The sequence below is a fragment of the Canis lupus genome, chromosome 5 (assembly GCF_003254725.2).
Source record: "Canis lupus dingo isolate Sandy chromosome 5, ASM325472v2, whole genome shotgun sequence".
NCBI lineage: Eukaryota > Metazoa > Chordata > Mammalia > Carnivora > Canidae > Canis > Canis lupus.
This window is the reverse complement of record NC_064247.1, coordinates 41,249,607-41,262,107: the sequence shown is the minus strand read 5'-3', so window position 1 is coordinate 41,262,107 and position 12,501 is coordinate 41,249,607. Positions and strand designations below refer to the sequence as shown.

The 12,501-nt window shown below is 40.0% G+C and overlaps 1 protein-coding gene across 7 annotated transcripts in view; it reads left to right on the top strand.

Moving 5' to 3' along the window:
• The window catches only part of PRPSAP2 (phosphoribosyl pyrophosphate synthetase associated protein 2), a 49,078-nt gene that overhangs the window by 21,306 nt on the left and 15,271 nt on the right, over nucleotides 1-12,501 (top strand). For all 7 annotated transcript variants that reach the window (XM_049110267.1, XM_025428179.3, XM_025428182.3 and 4 more), the window contains one exon: nucleotides 5,213-5,268. In XM_049110267.1, the coding sequence (XP_048966224.1) occupies nucleotides 5,213-5,268 (56 nt within the window). The remainder of the gene's footprint in view (nucleotides 1-5,212; nucleotides 5,269-12,501) is intronic.

The following is a 12,501-nucleotide window of genomic DNA, read 5'->3' as shown; positions in this document are numbered from 1 at the left end:
TAGAGCAGTCGGTGTAGACTTTTATAGACTAATGTTTACATCTTCTGAATTTTTAGGATGTGTCCACTCAAGGTACAGGCATGTTGTGTGCTCACATATTGAGGCACAAATGGCAGTAATGCCTTTTGGGAGGTGCCCGTTTGGCCTACTGAGTTTGCACTGCGGCATTGATGCTGGTCCAGAGGCCAGGCTTCAGTCTCCTTGAGCCGCCCTGGTTGTGGCCCCTAAGTGTAGGCCTCTACCTCTGTATAAGACTGCCTTCCCCTAGGAAAATCCCTTTTTAGGCTTCATTATTGAAAAGAATTGAACTCTCAGGGTTGAACTCTCTCTTATACCTTTCACGATTCAGCAGACAAAGGAAATGGCTGTTTTTGATGGCAAGCTATCAGTGATAACACCAAATGTGGTTTTAAAATTCTCTGTCCTTCATTCATATATTATAAATTTTATAAATATAAATTAAATATAAATCAATATAGGCTGTCGAAAATGAAATACAATATGGGAGCTCACTGTTTGAAAGGATTTTTGTTTGTTTTGCCTTTTATTGCATACTTGTCTTAGTAGACCATGTCTTACAGAATTGAAGATGCCACCAGTTAAGGCTTACGTTATTTAGATTGTCAGGAAAGAAGAAAACACTATGGATGATAGTGTAACACAGTGCCTTCATGTCATTTAGTGATCCTGTTCTGCAAGATTGATGCTGACATCTTCCTACTTGATAGCTCACACGCTGTTTCTCTCAAGTCATCCTTGGAATTTATGTGCTTTCTGCCACATGGAAGGAGTGTTCAGATAATTGGATGCTCACTGCCTTGCAGCTTTGCTGCTCTCTCCTGAGAGCTTGGTAATTTCTCCTGCCCTCAGTTACGCTGCAGTGCGTGTGCTAGGCATCATCTGAGGTTCAGTCCTTTCCAACCTCCACCTGCTGGTGTGGATCCTCATTTGGTAGGTCCCACAGACCTTGCAGGAAGATACGGACTTGAGGCCATTTCCTCCAGTGATGACTGATTCATGAGTGTGAAATGTACACCCTGCTGCCCATATGCCAGGTCTGTGGACATGCATGGTAACTGTTGATTTTAATGCTGTATTATAGGGAACTCTTGCTGGAGACATTTTAAGTGGCAGGTAAAGCCAGCCCATATAGAACCAGCAGTGCCTGTGGCTCATTTGAAATGAGAACCATAAGAATGCCATGGCCTTCTTCACCCATACCAGATAAAAAAGGCACATCACAGCTGCTGTGGGGCTGACAGCAGCTATAAGACACTACTGAGTTCAAGACATCTAAATCGGGGCACCTAGGTGGCTCAGTCGGTTAACCATCTGCTTTCAGCTCTGGTCATGATCCCGGGATCCTGCTCAGCAGAGAGTCTCCTTCTCCCTTTCCGTTTGCCTGCCACTCTGCCTAATTGTGCATGCTCTCTCTTTGTCAAATAAATCTTTTTTTTTTTTTTAAATCCAAATCATAGAGATACTAAAATGACCAAAATTGTTCCAGGTATTGATTAAATACAGTGCATGTTTTTAAGAAATGATTAAGCATGACAGTGACAGTCCTAGAAATCATTGGTCTGCACCAGGAGTTTTTAAGGAAATGATGAAGAGGAAGACCACAAGTATATATTTTGTTAAGATTTATTTATTTATTTTAGAGAGCACTTCACTTGTGCATGGATGCAGAGATATAGGGCAGAGGCAGAGAATCTGCAAGCAGACTCTGCTAAGAATGGAGCCCGACATAGGGCTTGATCCCACGACCCATGAGATCTTGACCTGAGCCAAAACTGAGTTGCTCTTTAACCAGCTGAGCCACCCAGGTGCCTCTATCTGCACCAGGCGTTTTTAAGGAAATGATGAAGAGGAGGGCTACAAGTATATTTCTATGGTGTGTGTAGAGAGCCCATCCCATTAATCTTTTAAGTAGGAGTTTCTAGAGTATCTTGTTTCTGATTCTTGAGTTGCTGTTGTTTTTTCCTCCATGTTCTTCTGGATGTCTTTGTATCAAGCCACTATCATCACAGAAACAAGATACGGAAGGGAATGAGAAACCAGGGGACAAGGATAGGCCTGTATAGCAAAGGAGCGTGGGGCGTATGTAGCGCCATTTGATTCTTTGTGATTCCATAGTGGTCCTGGTGATGTTTTCCCTTAATGGCGCAGGGGAAAATTTTAGAGTTTGGAAGCTGGCTTACATGGCGTTTTTTTCCCACTCCACTTGTTAGTAGGGGTGCTCTTCTAAAAAATGAAAAATGACACTTTACATTGACAGTCGCAGTGTAGGGATGTGCATGTGTATCTATAGTAATTCTGACAATGTTGGTAAAGCCTTGGGGCTTCCCTAGCCCCCCAGCCTGATCCTGGGCTTCTCTGCAGGGATAACCCTTGTTACCAGCTTGCTTTGTGTCCTCTGTCCTCTCTGACCTTTCTCTTTATTTTTGCCTCCTCATCTACACACATAGTTATAGATGTTGAGTTGGGGGTGCTTTTTTTTTCCCTCTAAGTCATGACCCCAAGATCAAGAGTCGCATGCTCTACCCACTGAGTCAGCCACCCCCCACCCCCGATTTGTGCATGCTTTTTTAAAAAACACAATTGACCTATAGCCTTGTTCTGCAGCTTATTCTTTCATTTGCTCTGCTGGTATGTAGAGGTCTTTCCATGCTAAGATATGTAGGTTTATTGCTTTGATGATAATTGCTACATAGTAGTACTCAGTTTAGATCAGCAATGTCCAGTAGAGCTTTCTGTGATCATGAAAACGTTCTAGCTATTGTCCAGTATGGTAGCTGCTCGTTGCATGTGGCTAGTGTGACCAGAGAGCCAAATCATCTTCTCTAAGTTTATTTAAGTTTAAATAGCTACATGTTTAACTGCTTAGTGTGCAAGTTTAAATGAGCCACAGGCTTTTTTTTTTTTTTTCCCAACTATTTTCCTCTTGATTGTTCTAATTTTTTACTCTTTTAAGTGAAATATTTTATTTAAAGAAAATTATCATAAGGCATGCATGGCTAGCTCAGTCAGAGGATCATGCAACTCTTGATCTTGGGGTTGTGAGTTTGATCCTCACAATGGGTGTAGAGAACACTTAAGAAGTATCATAATACTGCATTGAAAATTCTTGTACTTACCTTTCTGATTACTTATGTGGGTGTTTTTCTGAAAAAATACTAGGAAGTGGAATTGCTTGATTGAAAACTATCTTTAAAACTTTATTTATTTATTTATTTATTTATTTATTTATTTATTTATTTATTATCTTTAATACTTTAATGGATATTGCAAAATGACAATTTCCTGAAAATTTAATGTTATAGGAAATTTCAGTTGTCCTAAGGGGCTGTATTAATTTATACTCCCGCTAACAGTACATATACTAGTATCTTGCCCTGGGCTCTTCATTTTGCAAACCGAATGACCAAAACAATATTGTATAATTTGAATTTTTTCCTTTCTCGATTTCTAGTGTGATCAGGCATCTTGTGTATGTTTTTGGGGGTGGGCAGGAATTTCCCCATCTAGTGGAGTTTCATTATTCTGCTATGTTTTTGAAATTTCAGCATGATGTGTCTGGGGTGAATGTTTCCATTCATTCCAGTAGATACTCACTGGGTCCCTTTCATTCGCTGGGCATTTTTTCCCTCTATGATTTGAGTGTCTTATCCCTTCTGTTTTCTCATTCTTTCCTTTGGGAACTATTAGATGTTGAAATTTTTGGATCTAGTTTCTGTTGTTTAACTTTTTTTTTCAAGTTTTGCATTCTTCTATACAGCATTGTGGGAAAATCTCTTGGCCTGATCTCAGTTTGTTCACCTGTGTCCATTCTACCGGCCCCGACAGCCAGCTAACTTTCTTATTTGGACTGTAATTATTCCAACCTCCTAGATTTCTTTTTGGTTCTTTTTCTTAACAAGTTGTTCATTCTTTATGGGTATGATTTCCCTTTTTAGCTCCTGATGAGAAAATAGATGTGTTTTCTTTTCTTTTCCTTCCTTTTTTTTTTTCTTTTTTTTAAGTTTATACCTGATAGGGGGCTCAAACCCAAGAGCCTGAGATCAAGAGTCATATACTCTACCAACTGAACCAGCCAGGTGCCCCCCAAATGGACTTGTTTTTATTAAAAAGTCCTTTAAAAAAAAGATTTATTTATTTATTTTAGAGGCAGGGAGCATGTCAGGGAGGGGGCAGAGAGGGAGGGAGAGAGACACTCAAGCTGACCTCATGCTCAGTATGGAGGCAGTGCGGGACTTGATCTCATGACCCTGAGATCATGACCTGAGCCAAAACCAAGAGTCAGATGCTCAACCACCTGTGCCACCCAGGCACTTCAGAGTCCTTTCTTTTAAAGCCTCCTTTTAATTTGTTTTATTAACTGTTTCCTTTGTTGTTACTTCTTCTCTTGGCTGGGTTTGGTGCTGTTTGATGATATTTGGTAAGACAAGTACATAAAACCGTTTAGACAGACTTCCAGCAAAAATATGGAAGGCACCTAAATTAGAATATTTTTTGCCAGTTTACTCCCTGATAGTATTGGATGAAATTATTAGGCTGTCCTGTGGAGACATCCAATCCATGTGGTTATGCTGGATATATCTGTATTAGAGCTGTCTTCAAATTAATCTTTTGTTCACTCACTAAGTATCATTTAATACATACTAGGCATTGTATGAGGTGCTAAAGGTTATTAATGCTTACATAGAAATTCAGTGATCTAGAGTAATTGTGAGAAAAGCAATAAGGATATATTGAATAAAATCAGGTAATTTAGTGTTTGTGTGTCTGGAACATAATTTGGAAATATGGCCAGGATGAAGTCAGAAACAAATTACTGCACGGCTTAAAAAGAGTTCTGTCTTCTAAACTCTTAGAAGTTGATAAGGGGTATATCTTCAATTAATGATCATCACCAGCACAGATCACTTCAAATGTCCACCAGTAGAAGACTCCAAAGTAGAGACCGATACTGTTGTTATTTTCTTAAGGGTTCTTCATATCTTTATTTAACCCCACCATCCTGGTCATCCTTTAACAAATTGGTGTCTTCAATATGCTGTGACTGAGACATGGGTAGTCATTTCTATGGACTGCACTGATTTGGAATTTGACAGTTAACTTTTTTATTGACTGTTGGGTGTTGGTGTGAGTGTTGGGTGTTGGTAGCCTTGTGGAGACAGGGGAGTAATCCCTGACCTCTTGTCTGTCACAGATTCCAGATTACAGGAATGCGGTGATTGTGGCCAAATCTCCAGCCTCAGCCAAGAGGTAGGTGGGAGCTCCTGACTACCCCTTGGGTCCACGTGGAGAATCACATCCCCAGTCGGATCCTGGACATTCTGGATTCTCAGTGCTTCTCATTGGTGTCCCTTATTTTTATTCTATGGGCGATAGTTTAAGAGATTGTCTGCTGACTCCATTTAAAAAAATGATGATTTATTTTCCTCTTTTTTTCAGTCCCAGTATGTAACCACCAGTTAAAGACATTTAGGTGTAGAGAAACCTGACCTAGTGTTTCTCTCACTTCTAGATTGGCAGCCTCTCCTGGATCTTCAAATCCAAGGTGTTTAAAATCCATGGTGTTTAAAATAACCAGTGGATATGCTTTGTAGTTGTTTATTTTTATTACAAGAACTGAGTAATTTATTAACAGAATTGTATCCAGCTGAGAGACCACTTACTAGTATGTGTTAAAAAATGACATTTTATTTTTATTTTTTATTTTTTAAAAAAGTGACATTTTTTAGAACAAAAACACCCTGAGGCACACAGATAGGGCTGCTGAGAGTTCCATGTAACCTAGAGTAACTGATGAATCAGTTACTTAAAGTGGTTTGGGGTTGAGAGGATTTCATATACCAGTGTTTTGTGGAGAAGCCACTTTGTTGGGAAGGGAGAGAACAAAAGCAAATGTAGGAAGAAAGGCTTTTTCCTGAAAAAGCTTTTTTTTTTTTGAAAAAGAAAGAGGATTGGAAGCAAGGGGCAGAGGGAGAGAGAGAATCTTAAGCGGGTTCCACACCCAACACAGGGCCTGGTGTGGGGCTTCATCTCATGACCCTGTGATCATGACCTGAGCCAAAAATCAAGTCACTTAAAAATAAAAAAATTAAAAAGGAGTCAGACGCTTAACCAAGTGAACCACCCAGGAGCCTCTAGAAAAGCTCTTTTAAGGGACATCTGGGTGGCTCAGTGGTTGAGTGTCTGCTTTCAGTTCAGGGCGTGATTCCGGAGTCCTGGGATCGAGTCCCACATCGGGCTCTTTGTATGGAGCCTGCTTCTCTCTCTGCCTGTGTCTCTGCCATTCTCCCTCTCTATCATGAATAAACAAACAAAATCTTAAAAAAAAAAAAAAAAAAAGCTCTTTTAAAATTATGTCCTACCATTGAATGCCTTTGCTCCCTGGATCCCTGTGAAGCTCTTGCAGAATATAAGAAAGCATCAGTACCTCCGTCCTGGACCCTGAAGGCTGTTGATATTGAAGGATGAGGGAGAGCTTGCAGACATTAAGCTGGTGATTTAAAAGGTATTACAGTAAGTAGTTATCCATTATAAGTTAAGAAGGACATTTAATATATTAAATAAATGAGGCTGGCACTTGTGGTAAAAACACAAAGTTGCCATGTCCAGTGCAGCCAGGGCTACACCCACACGACCCTTCCTTCGAGAAGCTCTATCATCCTCTATCATCGGGGTCCTGTATTGTCCATTTGGTTAAACTGTAGTAAACTGTGATTGGTTTTGGAGTATAAACATGTCAAACGCTTTTGGTGCTGGATCAGTTTTAATGTAGTAATTTGTTTTTCTCTTGTATACATGCTTTTAGTTGTTGTTAAGGCAAAAATCACGTAACACTATGTGATTAACACAATCACTTTAAAGAATTTTTTTTTTTTTTAATTCATTCATGATAGAGAGCTAGGCAGAGACACAGGCAGAGGGACCCCGATGCAGGACTCAATCCCGGGACTCCAGGATCGCGCCCTGGGCCAAAGGCAGGCACTAAACCACTGAGCCACCCAGGGATCCCCTAATTAATCACTTTAAAGTATACAATTCATTGGCATTTAGTGTCCTCACATTGTCGCGCAACCACCACCTCTCTCTAGTTTCAAAGCTTTGTCATCGCTCTAGAAGAACACCCCGTACCCATTAAGAAATCACCCTTCATTCCCTTCTCTCCCCAGGCCCTGGCAACTGTTAACCGGCTTTCTCTCTCTGCCTATTCTAGACATTGTGTATAAATGGAATCATACAATATGTGGCCTTTTGGGTCTGTTTTTTTTCACTTAACATTGTGTTTTCAAGGTTCATCCACACTGTAACATGTGTCAGTCATTCATTCCTTTTTTACAGCAGAATATTATCTACTGTGTGGATATACCGCACTGTTTATCCATTAGTATATTGAAGAACATTTGAATTGTTGCCACCAATTGTTGGCTGTTATGAGTAGTACTGCTATGAACATTGGTGTACAAGTTGCTGTGTCAGTATATGTTTTCATTTCTTGTGGATGTATACCAAGGTTTGAAAGTGCTGGCTATGTGATAATTCTATTGTTTACATTTTTGAGGGACCAGTAAACTGTAGCAGCTATATCATTTCACATTCTCACCAGGAATGTACAAGGATTCCAGGCTCTCTGCATCCTTATCAGTGCTTATTTTATATGTTATTGTTACTATGGCCATCCTGGTGAGTGTGAAGTGGTCTTTAAATGTGGTTTTGATTTGCACTTCTCTAATGATGAAGGATGTTGAACATCTTTTCATGTGCTTATTGGCTATTGTTATATCTTCAGAGAAATGTCTGTTCAGGTCTTTTGCACATTTTTTAATTGAGTTATCTTTTTGTGGTTGAGTTGCAGGATTCTGAATACTAGATCCTTATCAGATACGGGATTTGCAAATATTTTACCCCATCCTGTAGGTTATCTTTTACCTGTCTTAATAATGTCCTTCTACACACAGAAGTTTTTAATTTTTATGAAGTCTGGTTTAGCTATATTGTTACTGCTTTTGCTTCTGGCATCATACATAGGAAGCCATTGCTAAATCCAAGGTCATTAAGTTTTACCCCTGTGTTTTTGCCCAGTGGTTTAGTTTTAGCTTTTATGTTTGGGTTGTTGATTCATGTTGAGTTCATTTTTGTATATGGAGGGAGGTGTCAGGGTCCAGCTTCTTTTCCCTATAATTATCTGGTCATCCAGCACCATTTGTTGAAAAGACTATTCTTTCCTCCTTGAACGGCTTTGGCATTCTTGTCAAAAGTCATTTGGCCATAGATATTTGTGTTTATTTCTGGACTCTCCGATCTTCTGTCGTCTGTATGTCAGTACCACACTTTTGATTACTGTAGCTTTGTAGTAAGAATCAGATAAAAATGCTCACAAGTACACAGAAGTGGGAATAACACTCCTTGTGAATCCTCTACTGACACCAAGTGGGGAGTGGCCTTGTTACCACTGTTGGGGAAAGTCCTGACTCCACTAGGCCTCCCCTGACACCATCTAGTAGGGGAGAGGGAAAGGCACTTCTTTACTGTTGAGTTGGGTTGGAAGTCCAGGGTTCACTCTGCACTGGGAGATCATTACCATTTGGTAGGGATGAAAGTCCCAGCTCCCTACTTGGCTTTCTCTTAGACCACCCCATTGGAGGGCTTGGGGCTTGTCATTATAGCTTAGCAAGGGAGGAGGTGTGAACTCCGTACTTGACCTTTGCTCATGTTGGGGAGTGGGTAGCTGCAGTTTTTTCTGTGGCGGTTGGTTGGAGTAGGGCAGTTACCATGTTAAAGTTTTCTGACTTCAGACACTGCCCCTTTCTTAATCCTTTGGTTAGAAAAAGCAGGCTTTTTTGGGGGGGGGGGGCGGGGTATGTGCCTATTGGCATTTTTGGGTTGCAGCTGCAAGTCTGTGATAATGAGACAAAAAGACCAAAGGACCTAACTACTTTGTTGTTCCAGCAGTCCCAAGATCCCCAGTCAGTCTGTTTTCTCCTTTCCACCTTTAGTCTTTTTATGTTTGTTTCATAAAGAATATTCACGGTTTTAGTTTTACTTTGTGGGAAGAGTACACCATCTTAGCAGAAGCAGAAGTAACAGCAGTGCATTTTGATAAATTTTTTCCCCACCAAATACCAAAAGAATATGATGAATTTTCTTTTGACTCGCCCAGATGGATAGTCTTCTAGTAACTCTGTAATATTCAGTTTGTATTTAATATCATTTGCTGATGAGATTTTATCATTGTGGTAGTCTTTGGCTCAGTTTTTTTGGCATTTGTGACTCTTGAGCAACATGGGTCTTAGGGGTGCCAATCTCCCATCCTTCAAAAATCCACACATAACTTTTGATCCCCCAGAACTTATTTCTAATGGGCTACTGTTGACTGGAACCTTACTGAGAGCATAAACAGCTGATTAACACATATTTTGAATGGCATATGTATTACATACTTTATTCTTACTGTTAGAAAAATATCTACCTATAAGTGGACCCATGCAGTTCAAACCTGTGTTGTTTAAGAGTCAGTTAGTTGTATGACAGCATTTGTCATTTCTCCATTTAGATATTTTTTTTTAATTTTACTTACTTTATTAAAAATTTTTTTTTCATTTAGATGTTTATTAATAAGCTGTTGTGCCGGGTCTGATGAGGCCTGAGAAGATTCCCTCAGGAAGCTTATGTGTAGTGTCACTATGGTGGACTGTATTTGTGTCCCCTCCAAAATTCATCTTGAAATCCTAACCCCCAATACAATGGTATTAAGAGATGAAGCCTTGGGGGTGATTAGGTAATGAAGGTGGGAACCCTCATGTCTGGGATTAGTGCCCTTATGAGGAAAGTCTGGTGCTATAGTGCTCTGTCTCTCTGCTCTCTGCCATGTGAGGGTACCATGAGAGGCAAGGGGTGTCTGCAAACCGGGAAGCAGGCCCTCACCAGGCGCCAGCTCTCTTGTGCCCTCTTCTGGGCTGCTAGCCTCCAGAACTGTGAGAAATACATTTCTGTTGTTTAAGCACCTCCAGTCTGTGGTATTGTTATAGCAGCTGGAAACTAAAACATCTTTGTTACCTCATTTGATCTTCTGTGGTTGGCAGTCAACATTTATTATCTCTCACAGATGAAAGGGTTGAAGAAAGCGATCCACGGTGATTCAGCTATATGTTGTTTGCTGGAAGGTAGTAGAACCACTGGTCACTTCTTAGGATGTTTTCCATACCAGTGATTATGGGATTTGAGTGTTGGCCAAATATGATTGAGGTGGACTTGTCCATCCACTGAATATATATGTAAGTGCTATTTAGACTTTGAGAAAGAATAACAAAGTTGGACCTCTAACACTCAAGTCAGGACTAGCTGTAAAGCTAAAGTAATCATGATTACATAGTATTGGAGTAAAGATAGAAAAATAGATCAGTGGAACAGAATAGATTCCAAAAACAGATCTATGCATATCTAGAATACTGGTTTCCAGTAAAGGTACAAAAGCAATTCAGTGAGAAAGAATAATCCTTTTCATGAATGATATTGGAATGGTTGGATGTTCATGTGCAAAATAATTTTTTGAGCCATATTTCACATCATATACAAAAATCAACTAAAAATGAATCCTGTAACTAAATGTAAAACCTAAGACTAAAACTTCTAGAGGAAAACTTGGGAGAAAAATCTTTGTGACTTTGGTTGGACAAAAATTTTTAAAATATGACACCAAAAGTACATTTTATAAGGAAAAAAAATTATTAAATTAGACATCATCAAAAGTAAAACTCCTCTTCAGAAGACATTACTAAGAGGATGACAGGAGAAGGCATAGATGGGGAGAAAATATTTATAAAGCACATATCTGATAAAGAACTTATATTCAGGGGCTCCTGGCTGGTTCAGCTGTAGGAGCATGCAACTCAATCTTGGGGTCGCGAGTTCCAGCCCCACATTGGATGGAGAGATCACTTTAAAAATTAAATAAACTTAGGGACACCTGTGGTGGCCCCAAACTATGGTTGAGCATCTGCCTTTGGCTCAGATCATGATCCAGGGATCCTGGGATCAAGTCCCCTGGGGAGCCTGCTTCTCCCTCTGCCTGTGTCTCTGCCTCTCTCTCTCTGTGTCTCTCATGAATAAGTAAATAAAAATCTGAAATAAATAAATAAATAAATAAACTTTAAAAAAGAGAACTTCTATTCAGAATATATAAAGAATTCCCCAAACCTAGGTTTTTTTTTTTAAAAAAAAAAGATTTTATTTATTTATTAGAGAGGGGAGCATGTGTACATGAGTGGATGGGAGGAACAGACAGAGAGAGATAAGCAGATTCCCCACTCAGTGGTGAGCCCAACGTGGGGCTCAACCCCAGGATCCTGAGTGAGATCATGACCTGAGCCAAAGTCAGATGCTTAACCAACTAACCCACCCAGGAGCCCACAAAACTCAGAGAACTAACAACCCAACTAAAAAATTGGCAAAAAATAAGCAGACCCTTGACCAAAGTATGTATTCGAATGGCAAATAAGCACATGAAAAATGTTCAGCACCATTTTTTAAGAGGAAAATTCAAATGGAAACCACAGTGAGGTGCTGCTACACCCCATGAGAATGGATAGCATTTGAAATGATGGGCCACACCACATGTCAATGAGAACATGAAAATAGTGGAACCCCATGTGCGGCTCAGGGGGATGTAAAAGGTACAACCACTTTGTAAAAACAGTTTGTTTTTTTTTTAGAGAGTTAAATACATGCCTACCCTGTGATCCAGCCATTCTACTCCTTAGTGTTTACCCAAGAGAAAAGAAAGTGTGAGTCCATGCGGAGATTTGCACATAAGTGTTCAAAGCTGTTTTGTCATGGTTCAATATTGGAAACATCTCAGAAATTTATCGAATAAATGAACAAACTATGGTGGCCCCAAGTAGTGGGCTGTTGCAATGTGGAGGGATAATCTCTTGATGTGCCATATAATGTGGATGAATCTCCAAAATGTTATCCTTAGTGAGCAAAGTAAGACAAGAAATGACTACATACTCTGATGCCACTAATTAAATTCTAGAAAAGGCCAAATTCTGGTGACAGAAAGCAGATTATGAGTTGCCAGGTGCTGGAAGGAGAGGTTACAAGGACACGTCTGACAGTGATCAATATTTTGATGGTCTTCATCGTGCTAATGGTGACATGGATGTATGCGTCCATCAGAGCTTATGAGATTGTACAGTTTAAATATGTACAATTTATTGTGTCTCACTTATATCTTGGTAAAACATTAACATTGATGCTTATGACTTTGATGAGTATTTAGTGCGCTTTGTCTCCTGTGGTTGGTTGTCACTATTGGGTAGGTGGCGAGGTGGTTTAGTGATTACAAGCAAGGAAGCCGTGGTTTAGGCTTAGTGGAGTTAACTAGTGCAGGCTCAGCTGGCCGGCTGAATGCAGACCGGGCCAGCTGCCACCAGGTCACTGGTGCCCATTGCCAGAGGGACATGCTTATCACCTGGGGTCTCCATGCTT